Source organism: Balearica regulorum, chromosome 1, assembly GCF_011004875.1.
Source record: "Balearica regulorum gibbericeps isolate bBalReg1 chromosome 1, bBalReg1.pri, whole genome shotgun sequence".
Classification (NCBI taxonomy): Eukaryota; Metazoa; Chordata; class Aves; order Gruiformes; family Gruidae; genus Balearica; species Balearica regulorum.
The window spans coordinates 101,683,102-101,698,679 of NC_046184.1; the positions used below are offsets into that span (position 1 = coordinate 101,683,102).

General features: G+C 49.7%; 1 protein-coding gene across 2 annotated transcripts in view; it reads left to right on the forward strand.

Moving 5' to 3' along the window:
- The first annotated feature begins 2,938 nt into the window (after positions 1-2,938).
- IGSF3 (immunoglobulin superfamily member 3) overlaps positions 2,939-15,578 on the forward strand; it is a 100,855-nt gene continuing 88,215 nt past the window's right edge. For both annotated transcript variants that reach the window (XM_075768904.1, XM_075768914.1), the window contains exon 1: positions 2,939-3,426. In XM_075768904.1, the coding sequence (XP_075625019.1) occupies positions 3,384-3,426 (43 nt within the window). In that variant the 5' untranslated portion in view covers positions 2,939-3,383. The remainder of the gene's footprint in view (positions 3,427-15,578) is intronic.

Genomic DNA, 15,578 nt, shown 5'->3' on the forward strand with positions numbered 1-15,578 from the left:
GTACCTGTGACTTGGGGTGAGCACGGAACAGCTCAGCAAATGGCAGCGCACAGGTTCGTTTCCCCTTCGCTCCGAGAGCGAGGTCCCGCTGCCTGGCCTCTACCCGTGCCTGCCCAGGCGAGCAACGGGGAAGCAAGCCCGAGCAGGCTGCTGGCAGAGACCGAGCAACAAAAGAGACGGTGGTGTGGGTTGCGACCTAATGTGTATATCATCAGCATCACTTGAGTCACGCCCGTCTGCCTCCAGCTATTACAGCGATCCCGCTGCCAAAGAGCAACCGCATGGCCCGACCAAAATGATCCGGCTGCTGCTGAGGACGGCGCTGCTGAATGACTCAGTTGTGCTGGGAGTACAAAGCAGCCCAGATCTGTCTTCCTGGAAAGCTGCTTCGCAGTAACCTCGTGCTTGAAACGGTTTTGTCTTTGAGGCGACTGTGGCGTTCGTTCCCATTCCTCCATGTGAATAAACCACGTGGATGGACAGACGTTCACAGGGAGTTGGAGCCCCACCGTGGGAGCTCAAAACGCAGGAGACAAGCCTGAGGGAGGGCTGGCTGCTTCCCCAGGTTTGAGGAAGCCGCCCTGCCTGAGCCTCAGTTTCCCCACTGATGCAGAAGCGAGGCAAATGTTTTCCTCAAAAGACCAGAGAGTGTTTGCGAAGTCCTCTGAAGAAGGGCGCTTTCGTGAATGCCAAGATATTTTTATTATTGGGGTCAGGGAGGAGAACACGCGCAAAGGTGATGAAGCTTTTGAAACACAGGTTCCCCTTAACAGTCTTTAGCACACAGAGTTCTTATTATAATCTAATTTGACTGGAATTGGATTAATCTTATAATGCTATAATGTCATTTCCATGGTCTTTTTATATTTTTATTGTTACTATGCATTAATGCAATACCCTGCAAGAGCTCTGAGGATGTGAATGTTTAGTGAATCTCTGATAACATTTTTGCAGGGCATTTTTATGCTCCTGTTATGCTTGTATGCTGTAAAGTCACGCAGTGTCCGGAAATAGCAAGAATGCACCCAAATTCAACTTGAATTATGTTACAACAGGTTCCACTGGTGAAAGCAATGTGTTCAGAGCCAAGAAACCAGGGCTTGTCCCTGACCTGTGCTGGGAGCTCACCTGAATCACCCCAGTGTTTTCCTCCCTGTCTCTTCAGCTGGAGATGGAAATAATTTCTCCATACAGGAATGTAGCAGCTCCATGGTCTACATTCCTTGCCATCTAGAAAAGCTTTCTTGTATCACCAAGCTTTAATGCTTCCTTTTTATTGAGTTTATCCTGAATAAAATGCTTTCTCCTGCCTGAGCCCTGTATTTCTTCATTTACCTTTTTTTTTCTTTTGCTATTATTTCTTTCTCTAGTTATACATCTTTTGAAGCATTAGAGCAAATGAGCTTTATCCGGCATCCATTTAAAGGTGCTGGAAGTTTGCTTCAAAGTAGCCCCACAGTGCTTCTCTAGATGCTGATGGGCTTGTCTATGAGGACTTACAATAGGAGACTGCACGTGAAAAATATTGAGCAAGCTGAGCGATATTACACTGGATGACGTTTCAGCCCTCAAATTACCTAAGAGAAAAGGCAAATAGACTGGTATTTTCTATCAACGCTTATCATTACCTCTGTTCCTTTTCCAAGTCTCACTTGAAGGCAGTCTTGATGTAATTAAAGCTTAAGGGCCAAAGCGTGAGTTTAATTTTCAGTGCAAATACAACGCTAACCCTTTCTCTCCCACATCTCTGTGGTTATTCTGTTCTTTGACTCCTCTGTTTAGAGAGCATGACGAAGCTGCAAATTAAACCTCCCACTCTGAAAATGGCACAGCTTAACATTATTAGCCTGCAGACACAGAATTTGCTGGGTCACTAGGAGCTGGCTACCAACGCATCTGCCACGACAGCCACATTGGGAAGCGAGTCCATATGGTAGCACAGACAGCTTCTGACTTCTGCTGGGTACAGCTTCTCAGGACTTGGCATCTTTTATTAGACAGCTTGGGATTGTGCTGGTTTCTGCTTTTCTGTGGCGCAGAAGGGTTTGGGTTCCTGCATTTGCACTACCAAGACTTCATTGGGCGCTCTGCGTGTAGGCAGAAGGATCTCCTGCAAAAGGGTCCTTGCAGGATTGGAGCACTAGAATGGTGCCTCACTCTGCTACAGCTCTCACTCCTCGCTTCTTATTTTTGTGGGCAAACAAGCAACTGGGGGTTTTGTTCCCAAGGACATTTGAACATCTGTGCCCTTGAGAAGGGCTTTCTCATTCGTATTTTATTTACAAACAATATAAAACCCAGTCCCCACTGTTGCCATATTTATGCATTTCAGTGTTTCCTGAATGTACTTTTGATGCATTTCTGGCGTTGACACATTGTAGTGTTGATTGCCTGGGCAGCATCCCAAGTGCGGCAGTGCCTGCACATGGGGAGGGCTCACATCTGGCAAGCTGGCACTAACGCCAGCCCTGAATTCGGGTCTCGGCAACGGCGCATCGCAGCGGGACAGTCACGAGTTGGTCGAAACTTGGAAAGTCCGGCTGTCATTTTTGGTTTGCACGGGAACAAAAAGGAGCATTCATGCCATTTCCCAAGAAGCCGGGTTTCCGAGGAGCGCCCGAGGACTCCCTCCCTTAAAACAAAGGAACCCGATTTATCCCTGCGCTCTTTTACGATCCCGGCTTCACCCCTGGCCTCGCAGCCCCACGCCACCACCACCTTTCAAAAGCCGCGCTCCGCGGCGCCCTCCCTGACCCCCGTCCCAGCAGCGGCCACGCTCCGGGGACACCCCCCGCCCCTGCCCGGCTCCGTGGCCTCGCAGCGCGCCCTTCCCGCCGGTCGGGGGCTGCCCGCCGCCGGGGGGAGCGGGCGGTGGCGGCGGCGGGGCGGGCCGGGGGAGGAGTTTGGCGGCGCGGAGGAAGCGCCGGGCACCCCGCGGCGGCGGCGGCGGCAGCGCCGAGCGGGCGGGCGGGCAGGTGAGGGCGGCGGGCCGGAGCAAGCTGGGGGGTGCGGCGCCCCGTTTATTTTTATAACTTTTCGGGGTGGGGTCTTTTTGTTGTTGCTTCGTGCCCCCCCTTCTCCGTATTTTTTTTTTTTTCCGCGCCGCGGACGAGACGATTTCCCCCTTGCCTCCTGCCTCTCTCCCAGGAGCCGTCGGTGCGGAGCAGCGGCGGGGCGCGGAGCGGCGGGGCGGGGAGGGGAGGCGCGGCGGCCGCCCCGCTGCGGGGGCGATGCCCCCGCCTGCCTTGGCGCCTCCCCGTGCCGGCCCCGCCGCCTTCCCTTTGTGCCGCCGGGCCCGGCGCGACGCCTGCCCCGGGAGCCGGCGCCCCGCGGCGCCCCGCGGCGGGAGGTAAGGGCGGCCGCCGCCCCGCGCCCCGGCAGCCATGCGGACCCTGCGGCCCCAGCTGGCCTCCCTGCTCTTCCTCGGTAAGTGCCGGTCGCCGGCGGGGGCGGGACGGGACCCCCAGTGGGTGTCCTCTCTCGTAGGGCTCCCGGGAGGGTCACCCCTGCCGAAAATACCTAGCACCTTCCCCCAGGAGTTGTCACTGCCCGCGCTGTTCCTGCGGTCGGAGGGAGGAGGGAAAAAATATAAATAAATATATATATATAAAAAAATTAGATATCTATAAAATAAATCGGGGTTTCATCTCCACCTGCAGTGCCCGGTGACCATCCTTGCCGAGCCCCGTGGCGCTAAGCGGGGTCCGGCCGGAGCGGGCTGCCGGGGCGTGGGAGCGGTGAGAGCGGAGGGGACGGGCAGCTCCTCCCCGCCGGGCCCCGGCATCAACTTGGGAAGGCGAGCGGCTGGCCAGAGGCTGCTCCGTGCTCGGGGCCGTGTCGGAGGGGAATCGTAAGGGTAGGGAGTTACGGGTCGGTGTTGAGCTGGCACAGTGAAGGCAGAGAAAATGCCTGGGGTAAGGTAGGCTGCAGAAACAAAGTCCTCGTCTTGGCTCTTGAAGAGTACGTTTAAACGTGGAGGGAAGGCAGTTTCTGCTCTCGTAAAATGCAATTTGCTTTGTGCTGTCTCTCCAAACTCCTCCTGTAGTCCCTTTTTCTCTGCCTGCCTGCGTTTTGTACCCTGTGAACCGTTAAACGTGTGTTTTTGTCCCATCCCACAAGTGCCTTCCCCGGGGGATGACTGTACTCGGCTCTGTAAAGTCCTTTGGGATCCTACTGCTGGGGGAGAGATGCTGTAGCAATGCAAGATCCCTTCCTACAAATTTGGGAAAAGCAGAATACAAGACAATTAAAACGCCTCTTACGTTTTTTGTGGCAGCCCATGTGCCTGGATTAGTTCTGATGAGTCGACAGGAACGTTTGTGGAAAATACAGTACGGCACCCTCGTGCTGCTTTTCTGCCTGTGTATGTACAGAGCAACCTCGGAGTTGTTTTGATTTGCCTTTTCACTGGTAAGATCTTCTGCTGGCATTAATGCTATCAAGGGAAGAAGCAGCAAGGCCGGCAATTTTACTGTCTTGAGAATTGTCACGTACCTGCTCTGCCAATTTGGAAACACCACCTTTACTTGAATTTCAGTCGTGCTTCCATGTCTCTAATTTGTGTGTGTGTGTGGTTTTTTCATGCTTCTGTCCGTCTTTAGGAAAGAGAGAGGTGACTCTTTGAAATGGTTTTGGAGAGGGTTCAAACTTCCCTTAACCAGTAGCTTTCTTCCTTGGGTTCCCTGAAAAAAGCCATCTTAAAGCTAAGTTTATCCAGGGTGACTTTGCTCCACAAGTACAGGCAGACTGTCGTAGCCTGCGAGATGGGTGTAGACAAACGGCAGTCGCTTGCTGCCTTGTCTTCACACGCTCAGTCTCTCCAGTTGAAGAACAATAACACCATTCTGGATTAAGTCTTCCTAATATGGAGCGAGCGAGCGGTCGGTCGGTTGCCTGCGCGCTGCTCCGAAGCGCGCCCAGCTGATGCGGCGGCGTAGCAGCAGAGGGCATCGTCTTGCCGAAGGCTTCCCACGGCGGTACAGAAGTGGGACCCTCCAGGCCTGCGCTGTACACCCCGTGTCGGTGCTAACCCGGCGCCTGGCCGGCTGCCAAGGCCGCCTCAGTGCTCTGCAGGAACTGGCTTTCTGCGTTTAACCTAAAACCAGCTCTAACGTGGCTTCACCCTCCCCAGGGGTTGAGCTGCGAGGTGTCTTCTGTCACTTGGAGAATCGGTTGCTTTTCAGTGATCCCAAATCCCACGGATGTATTTAGTTTGTAAAAATGTTGTGCTAGCCTCCTTGTGTTAAACGCGAGGCTGTTTTTAACAGTAGGAAGCCTACCACGTGCATGCTTGGAGTTAGTTTTCTTTTGGTGTTTTTCACCTGGATTTCTTTAGACAGTTAGTCTGCATTTGCCCAGCTGCCGGTTTTAACAAAACTGGGGATGTGTGACCGTCCCTCAAAGCCTTGACTTGCACAGAAGTGCTTTAGGTTGCTGTTTGCAAAACTGAGGCATCATTCGACTTAGTGGGGAAGAAGCTGGGGTAAAAAGCCTTATTTCATAACATAAATCTCTGACTGGCTAGAAGGGGGCTGTTGCTTTCCAAACAAGTAATGGTAATGCTAGAATATATGGATAGGGTACTATGGGTCGAGTATGCAGAAAAAGAAATGCAAGTCAATTTTTCCTTATCCTTTTGCAAACTCATTAGAATCACTGACAGAGGAATTGTGGTTATGGAAAGAGCCGGTGGATGATTTAATACAATATATCAAGCATTAACTAGCTACCAGAATCCAAGTAACTGCAAAACTAGGGTTTGAAAACCCACATCTGGCATGTGGGTGTAACATTTGTAGATCTCTGCTGTTTTTCCCCTCTTGCTGCAGTGTTTGTTACAGGGTTCTTTAAACAAGTGGCACTTCATCACAGCAAGTACAAAATGGGAAAATAGAGCAAGTGCCGTAAATAATCCTCATGCAGCGATGAGACCATTAATACTTGTGCCAGCCAGTGCTAATCCTATGTGTAGTTGCAAGATTTACCTTCTTTTTTGCAGGGATGCAAAGTCTGATACTCCTCATATTTATAGTGTAATATATAGGAAACACAATAGGCTTCTGGGGAATGCTGAATTCATTCATGTCGGTGACTGGTTTATGAATAGTTCTGCTTTTGAGTCTCCTGCAGTCTCCAGAATACCACCTGTGAATGCAATTTACAGCTCTTTGTGTTCAAACATTGCATATGTATATATGTACATAGACTCATTACCCTCTTCCTCTCTCTATTCATGCATAGTAATTGGTGATTTATTTGTGATTCCTAGAGGGGAGTAGAGCCTGTGTAAGGTCTTGAAACTGCAGCTCACTTGTAAATGGCATGTTGGAGTGAAATAATGCTGCAGAGGCGACTCTTGGAGACAGAAGGGATGATCTTAAAGGCCTGTCTCCCGGAGGGGAAGGGGTGCTGGCTGGGGAGCAGCAGTGTGCAGTTGACTGCCGCTCAAGCGTTTTGCCATCGCACCCTCCTGCTCTTCTGCTGCCTGCCTGGGCGCAGGGGTTGAGGGGGTCAGTGGCTGACACAAGCCCGGATGCGATAGAGCTGAAGGGGAACAGACAGAGGAAATGGCAGAGTGGGTGTTTGCACGCACAGGGGGTTTGGGGTTGTTTTTCTTTACCAAAGCTAGCGGCCCAGGAATGTTGCTAGTGCCTCATCTGCTCCTCGATGCATTGTTAGCAACAGTGGCCAAGATTGTGCTTTCTCCACCTGCGTCTGCCCGAAGTCCTCTGCCACGAGCTTCATTTTGCAAGCCGATTGTGCCGCCCTCACCCCTGCGTTTGCTGCTTTCTGGGTCACCATGGTGTGTGGTGCTGGACCTGAACCGATCCCGAATGTGCCGGGGTGGGCTGTGGCTTTACTTCTTGGACGGGGAACATGTCAGGATGGGGAATGTGTTGGACGGGGGCTCTGCAGATGGCCCTGGCATTTCTGCACGCGGGTCAGCTGGTTCTCTGGGTTTCCTGAGTGCGGTGGGAGGCTGCCGCGGCCGTCGGTGCCGGGCTGGCAGGCTCCGCTCTTGTGCATCCCCGAATGTAATTCTTCGCGGGGAGACTCCCTCCCTGCAGTCTTGGCCAGACTGCCTGACATCCTGAGGCTCCTGCAAATCCTGTTTATTTACACAGGAGGTTTAGGTTTATGCGAACTGTCGTCTTTTAGTTGACCTTCCGTCAAGTTAGATGTCTTTATTAAAGCAGTTTTTATTGTAAATCGAACGTGTACTTGGAACACTTTTACCAGACCCATTATATAAAGTGAAAGGCAGAATAAACAGCGCTGCAGACCACAGGGAGGGGGGTGGGAGAGAGGGGGTCATAGGGAGAGCATTGCTTCTGTGTTGGGAGGCTTACTGAATTTTTTGGACCAGGAAACTACTTTTTTATATATATATATGTATATTTATGTATAATTTCCTTTTAAATCTCTTCCTTTTGGTCTCTTTTGGCTTCTTTCTTACCCCTACAAAATCAGTCATGGATTCAGCCATTGCCCTACAAGTTATACAGTCTAGTATGAAGCCAGAGGTATTTTACTTAGTTTAACTCAGATGAACCAGAGTGCTATACCCTGAAAGAGTGCTCCTCGCTGTCTAAAAGTTAGCAATCTTGCAGACCCTGCCCAGAACAGGAAAACTGCCCGAAAGGAAGGGGGAAGCTTTTCAAGCACGATTGGGTTTTCTTCTTGTTGCTAGGGTTCCTCTGCTTGTGATTTGAATTTTCTACTGATATCAAGGACATTTAGGCCCTCCAGCCAGTGTCTGGAAAACTGCAGTATTGTGATTTGCCTCTAGCTTTTAAGTTGCTAAATGCTCCTTAATGATAACCTGCTAAATTGGTTTTGACTCCGTTTTTATATTGGCATCTCTTTCCTAGTCTATTCCTCTTAAGGAATAGTTCTCTGGTTAAATGTTAGGAGACGTTTAGCATCTGTTTCTTATCAGCTATGGAGAGGCTAAAATGGAGCCTTTCCTGAGAAAGTGGGGTTTGATCAAATTGCAACGTGAAGAAATTGGGTCTGCAACTGCCTTCGGTGGGTCTAGGATGTCTTTGTGCCTATATGTCATTTCCAGCTCTAACCTGTTGCTTACCCTGTCTCCATCAGTGTACTAAGAACATGTTTCCAATGATGTATGTTAGTAAGCTTTTTGTCGTTAGGAGCTTTAATTAGCAAATGGCAATGAGACAAGAGGAAATCTTGCCTTTCTAGCTGCTGCGAAAGTCACATTTCTATAAGTAATTGAACATGAGCACAAAATCAGACCATCCTAGCTAAGTGATGGGAAGCTTTTTTCAAAAAGGGAGAGGCTTTGACACTCAGGACTTGTACTGTTGCTGCACAGGACTTGCACAAACCCTAAAAAGCAGGTCTGTTCCTGAAAGGAGTTGTTCCAGGCTGCTTCCTGCCCGGCGTGGGGAGGGGAGGGTGCAGGCCAGGGTGCTCGTGTGAGGAACCGCTTGGAGGGACTTTCTTGGTCTGAAAACTAACTTGGCAAAACCAGTAAATACATAGAGGGATTGGAGACTTGTCTGACTTGAAAGTAGACCCATTTCTCGCATGGTTCTGCAGATGTTTGTGGGGGCCCAAGGGAAGGGGGGGTTGTGGAGAGGCCGGTGGCTGGAGGGCACGGTGAATTCATTTGGCTGGGTCACCCTGGTTTGTTGTCCATACACCAGGGCCTCGGCACTATGGGTCTGGGGCGTGCGACCAGTTGCTGAGCCCTGCCGAACAGGTGGGGTGAGTCCAGAGTTTGACCACAGCCACTCTCTTAGCTGTTACCAGCTCCTGACAGAGGCTGCCTGCTCTGCCCTGCGTGGTGTTTTAATACGCAGTTTCTGGCTGAAGCCATTGCCTGTACGCTCCTGTGGCTCCTTCTTTCTGATTTGTCTCCACTGCTGGTGGTTCCTTGGTGTTTCCAGGTCCATCTCCCACTCTTGTTGGATGATAGTCCACAGGGAAGGAAGATGTGGCCCACTGTTAAGTGGAGAAGTGGAGAAAAGATGAGTCAAGGGAAAGCACTAGAAGGAGAAGGAAGGTGAAGAAGCCAACTGGTAAGAAAGATAGATGATAACAGGCTCTGGAGGATGGATCTTGCCAAATGCGGGGCCTTCCACCATACCCACAGCTTTTAAAGTGTCAAAGACTCCTGAGTACAAAAGAAATGGAGATAGCGAGGATCTATCCGTATTTGTTCTCTTGTTCCTGAGCAGTGTACTTACCGCCTCTCTTGGCTGACTTCTTTCCTACGAAGCTATTGATTCCATTCGGGACTTGAAAAATCATCTAGCGCTTCTCCTGTCTCTTCTGATCTTGGCAGCCGTAAGACTTTGCCAGTCAGAAAGGGCTGACGCTGCTGCTGAAGCGCAGGAATAAGGAGATTCCCACGCAGTTTCAACAAAGTTGGCCCTATTGGGACAGCAGAAACCATGGGGATCCAGAGTGTATGCCGCAGAGCAGCACGCGGGGCAGCTGCACAGCCATTAGCACTGTGAAGCGTTACACTAATGTCAGTTCTTCGGTTTGGTGTTCTGGGCATTGTTTTTCTGGTCCTTGCAAAACAGCTCGTCAGGATGTGACATGGTTAGAGGTGGTTTTGATGTACAGCTGTTGTGGCACTGCTACATTTTGTTTTGTGAGTTTGGACTCAGCGTCGTTTGCCCAGAGTTCCCTGCTCTGTGTACAAAAGCAGATAGCTTTTTTTCCCAGCAAATGAGTTCCCCTCTGGAGTTGTCATGATTACAGGGGAAGAGCAGGGAATGGGTGATGCATCTGGGTTTTTGGGGGATTTTTTTGTTTGCTTTCTTGGTAGTTGTTCCCCACCCCCGCTGCATCCCTGATCTCTGCCTGAGGCCCACTGTCACTTTTATGGCTTTTGGGCTTTGTGTGGAAGTTGGCTGGTAAGTTTGTTAGAGGGAGCTGGGAGCACAGGGTGAGGTAGATGTGTTTTTCCACAGACTCTGTAGTGCTAAATGTCTGGTTTGTGTTCGAGAGGAGCTTGGCACTGACCCAGGTTGCTGTGTGCAATGGATGGTTTCTGAAGCCTTTAGAGAAATGGAGGCTTGAAGATGAGATGCGGACCCTCCAAAAAGCAAAAAAGCTTTTGTTTGCGTCTCAGGGAAAGAAGGGCTGTGATCTCTTGTTACAGCGTGGGTATCAAGATTTTGCTGCTTATATAAATTGAAACTTTGACTTCTTGGTTAAATCTTTCTGTGTGCATTCAGCACCATCACCAGGGACACAGGAATCTGCCTGGGTTCCTCCAAATCTCTCTGAAAGTAGAGCTGGACCTTCAGTAAGAGCCACAGGAGAAGGTGGGTGCTCATCATCCAGAAGCTCTTTACTCTGGAAAACCATACTGCTGGAATCTGGCACTTATTAACTCAAGTTACCCAGTACCTAGGATCTAGCCAAAGGGCTGTGGCTGGCTGCCAGGCTGAAATTACCAACCTGGGTGTCAGGCCTTGTCGGTTCCTTCTTGCTAGCTTGAAATAGGGGCTCCCACAAGCATGTGTGCCAGCCCTTCTTCTAGTCATGTTTCTTCTTACAGCTTTGTAAAGTGTTCAAGGTAATTACAGTACTTACTAATATTTATTCTCTTCTAAGCAATTATCTGAATGCGTTTATCTCCAATGTGCTTTCAAAGTACTCTGCCCCTTCTCACCGTATCATTTCATCTCTCCAGCTCAGTGCTTTCTGCTCCCTCCCTTTTCATACAATCCTTGGTCCTCAGCTTCTTCCATCTCCAGAATATGCTGTCAAGCTTTGCTTTCCTCTCCTAGAGGTTCCCGTATACTGTCTTCCTACTCTGCTTGTCTGATCCCATTACAGAGGAGAGATGTTTGCTCCGTCTTGCAGGGGATGATGGTTTAACTACCCCACCAGGTGCTAAGGCGCTTTGCACCGAAGGGCATAGATACCAACGGAAGCTGAGCTGGCGCCGTGCCATCTCCCAGCTTTCTGCTGGCTGCTTGTGGCCTGCAGACAATATCTTAAGAGCTCCTGCTGAAGGGTTTGACCTTTATGCCTGCAGTGTTATCCGGCACCTACAGCGGGAGTCACAGCATGCAAATTCCAGTGCTTTCTTCTGACTTGTGATATAGTTGTAGGCAAGTCACTCGATTTCTGCTCTTGGCTCCTTAAAGTAGAGAGAGTGGCTTAAAAGGTATCATGGGATTTTTTTTTTTTTTTTGAGGGAAAGCGCAGTGTTAGGGCTGAGGTTTTGCTTGCTGTTGTTAAGCAAGCAGGCTGCTTTTTTCTTATACACGTTGGGAACATAGCGTGGAAGAGATTCTTCTGCCCTGATTGATTTCACTCTTGGTGTTAGGAAAAGAAGAAAATTGATTTTTACTTTGAACTCTATGATGTTACTTACTTGCACAAGCTCTCTTGCTTATCATACATGAACGGGACCAGCCTCTCCTTGCCACTCCGTTATGCTCATGGGCCATGACTGTAACTTGGAGCTGCTGTGATTTGTTACAGCAGCACGGTTAATCTATGGGTTACTGGCATGTAAGGAGCTGTTACGTCTAATCAGTCCCATGCCATGAGCTAGTCAGCAGTTAAATCTAATCCGGAGTGTATAGCTGCCAAATGCTTTAAGTCGCCAAGCACTTGCTCCTTTCTGCTGTAAATAAGGCAGAGTTGAACAAGATCAGCTTCAGGTGCCCTGCCTGCGCGCAGGGATCAGAGTTCAGCCTGGGATGCCTGTGCTGCAGAAAGGCAAAGGTTGTCCAGAGTCCAAAGGGCTGCTAGGTGATGTAAATCTGCCTGCTCATCTTCATAGGTAGATATCAAAACATCTTCCTTTTTCTCATCTCAGATTGCTCTTTCTCCCACCCCCTTCCCATTGCCTAGGTGTAAGGAGAGATGTGCTTAGAAGTGACCTCTCATGTACTGCCATCATTGTCATAGAGAGACCCTGTCTGTGTTCTTGGATGTGCTTAAGTCTTGCTTAAGATGCCTAGTTTTGTTTTCTTCTTTCCTCATTTCCACTGCTCTTACACCCCATCCACTGCTCTTGATTTTTCCTCTTGTGCCTGCAGGGTCCCTCTGCAGCCCCAGGTTAGCCCCTTCCCCCTCCACAGCAAGAGCTCTCCTGTGATGTGCTTGGAAGTACACCTCCTGCTGCTGCTGAACGTGGGAGAGGTGAGGCTAAAAACTTGCTTCCCCAGCAGCTTCCTCTGCCTTTGTGGGGCAAGTCATAGGAGATCATCCCATTTAGCTTTTAAATGGAGTAAGTTTGCAAGAGTAAAGGATGAAAACTGACAGTTGCTATACGCACAGGTCTGCTGTCGATTTGCTTTGGCTTGGGTGCTCCCAGGGAGCTGCTGGACAGGGGACCCTTGCTGCCCTGTGACCACCATGCAAAGGAAGGGCAGTGCTTACTGCAACAGTTATTTGGATTTGTGCCTGGCCCTGGTGCTCGGGTTGACCTTTTTTTTTTTTTTTTTTTTTAGCCTTTGCAGGGGAGAAGGTGGCAGTGAATGTGTGGTGGGAAGGAGGTTGGTTTCCTCCTGCAGTGGGGAGTTATCGTGTGGCCGTGCCATCTGAGACTGCCTTGAGCTGCATGGGGTGGCGTAGGGCAGGCAAGGGGAGCCATGCCCTGGAGAGGTCTGTCACCTCTTCTCGGAGGTCTGCCCATGCTGGGCTGGTGTCATCCTGCTTCTCCTGGGTGTCATCTGGATCGCAAAGCTGTGTAGTCTAGTCTGTCTCTGTCTTTTGGCTGGCTTATTTTGGGGGAGGATGTAGGGATGAGAGGGATGAGCGTGAGGGAAGATTTACTGTGCGTCAAATACCTAATAGCTGCTCTAGCAGATCCACTGGGATACATTACTAAAAGCATCCTAATGATCTCAACGTAATGGTTTTGAGCCTTGGAAACCCACTTGCTGGGAAGGGCAGCCCAGGACTTTGTGCTCAGGTCCTAGAGGAGGAGGGCTGGGCTCCTGGCAGGGATTGGGGCAAGCAGCAGGAGTTGGCTTTTTGGGATGCCGGCAGGTACCTGTTTCTCCGTGAGAAGGAGCCAGAAAGGAGCCATACACAGGGCTTTGGCATGGCAGAGGAATGACTTGGGCGGCTTGGCCAAGCACCAACTACTGCTGTTATCTCAGAAATGTAGATTACCAGCGATTGCAGCTGTGTGGAGTCCCTAAAGAGATTTAATCTGAGGAAAGGGTAATTTTCTTTATGGAGACATCTGGGTGTTGGTGGAAGAGAGGGAGATGTGCAGAGCAGTATGGCTGTAGCTGAGGCCAGCTGCCTCTAAACCTGGCCACTGGCAGCACATGTGGGAGGGAGAGGTACGGGGGGATGCAGCTCCCACCCCAGCTGCAGGAGCCGTGCATGGCTCTGCTGCTCCTGCTGCTTCCAACCACTGCTGTTCCTGAGGTGGCAACATCTAGCCTCCTCCTCCAGGTACTGGCAGTGGTCTGGAAAAGAGATGGGCCATTTCTCGCCCAGAAAAGTGCCGGAAGCAAGGGTCATGTAAGAAGGGGGAAGGTTCATCAGTCCTGGAAGTTGCCAGTGGAGCCATGAAGACCCCTGAGGGTGGGGGTGATGAGGAAGGGGTAGAAATGGGGGTGGGAGACAGCAGAAGCCACTTTTCCAATACGCAGTCCTAGAAGTGCTGCCGTAGAGGTTTTCGGTAGTTACTGGGGTGATCAGCATCAGTTTATAAATCACTGTGTATGTGGATGCAAGTCTTGAGTGTGAGTAGGGTGGAGCGAGGCTTCTGGGGAAGTGTGCTAGCAGGAGGCCAAAAATAAATTATCAAAAGAAAGAATTGAGAAATTAACAAAGCTAAACAGATGTATGCAGCTCTAAGAAAAGGGTGTCGTATTTGAAAGCATATTTTTGAAAATCCATTTGCTTAGTCATCTTACAGATAACTTTGCTATTTTTACCTTTTTTGCTCTGATGACACTTTGCTGTCTATATAATGGGTTTAGCATCTGCATTCTGTTCTAATATACAGGCAAAATGTATTTGCTAATTTTGAGTTGGCTTTGTAGAATTGCTGTACCTCTTGGCTGTGAAATAAATGCAATACTGTTCTTAATAGAGGAGCATAGCTGGCATTATTTCCCTTCTAACCCTTTTTTTTAACCCATCTCCCATGCCTGCAATCAAATTTGAATAGAGAATATATTCTCTTGCTGTTTTAAGTGTAATAAAGACTGTGCCCTCATCTCCCCAAAACAGTAAAGTAGTAATGTTTGGGTTAAGCACAGTAATCTACTGGGGAATGAATGCAAGATCAAGGGCATTTGCAGATTTTTTATTTCTGTGTGCTTGCAGGGACTGTGGCATTGCTAGCAGGTTACTCACAAATGGTAGCTTAGATTGCCTCTCTTGCAGGCAGCAAGATTTGCATCTTGCCATTCCTGTTTGATCTGCAAGTGGTGATGAGAGCTGTATACTCGAAGTCAGATTTTCTGAGTAGCAGTCTACAGTCATTAGGGCAGTGCTTAGACCCCAGAGGCTTTTTCCGTGTTTTCATCCTGTTTCAGTAACTATGTCTCTTGTTATCTTGTTCCTGAATATTTTCTCTTGTAAGAGGAGACTGTTTGTTGCAGCTGTTAAACCTCAAATGTCTTGAATCTCCCTTAGGGAAGAGGAGGAAGAGTTCCTGAGATTTCTGCGCAAGTAGACTATAGAAATACCTACGTGTCTTTCCCAAGTATACAGCCAGGAGGTATTCTTGGTGCTGTCCTAACCAGCTGATGAATTCTAGCTGGTTCAGCCTACGATTCCTCCCGCTTGCTCGCTTGCTGGGTTGAAGGGGTTGAGTAAAGAAGCTGGAGTTTCTTTTCTCTTCGGCATGTTATGGTACTGGATGCCTCTGGTTTGTTTTGTCAGAGCAGTGTAGCTAGGAGGTGTCAGAGGAAATTATGGATGTTTGTTTGGTCTCTTGGCTGGGTGTAAGGATGCAAGTTTTAGTGAAATGTGCATTGAATAAACATTGGGTAAATCTCCTGGGATGAGCACTGCCTGGAAGCTGGTGTCAGGACCAGTGCTTATTTTCACAGCAGGATTTTAAAAAAATGTTTTTATGAGAAATGTTTTGCACCCTCTGTTTGGTTCCCATTATTTCAGTGATTTGTAATGTTCCTCCTTATGTTCCCTTTAAAGCCAGCCTGCCAGCTGACCTTGGGAGAGGATTATCAGAGTAAAATTCTCCAAAGCCTATATTGCCATCAGAGTTCCTTCTTTCCCCCACTTCTGCAGTGCCGGTGGCTAACCCGGGCCCAGGCGTGACCTGTTGCTGGGGTCATACCCAGGGCTCGGTCCCACCTCAAGAGTTGGGTTGTGCCTGATTCACACTGTTTCACCGGGCGGCATTGGGGGACCGGGCATGGCCCTGGCAGCAGCTCAGCAAGGCTGGAGCAGTTGCCGCAGTGTGATGGTCTGGCCTCCTCTGTGCGGCCACTGCTTCGGGCGGTCGCTGTTGTAACTTTGTCCCATTTGGCTCCTGCGAAGTGCTTGGGGAGGGATGTGGGGCCATGCTTTGTGTGTGTTTTAGTGGTATGGGAAAAGTTCATTTTTAAACAGAAACCCCAAGCACGCAGCCCCCATCTCTG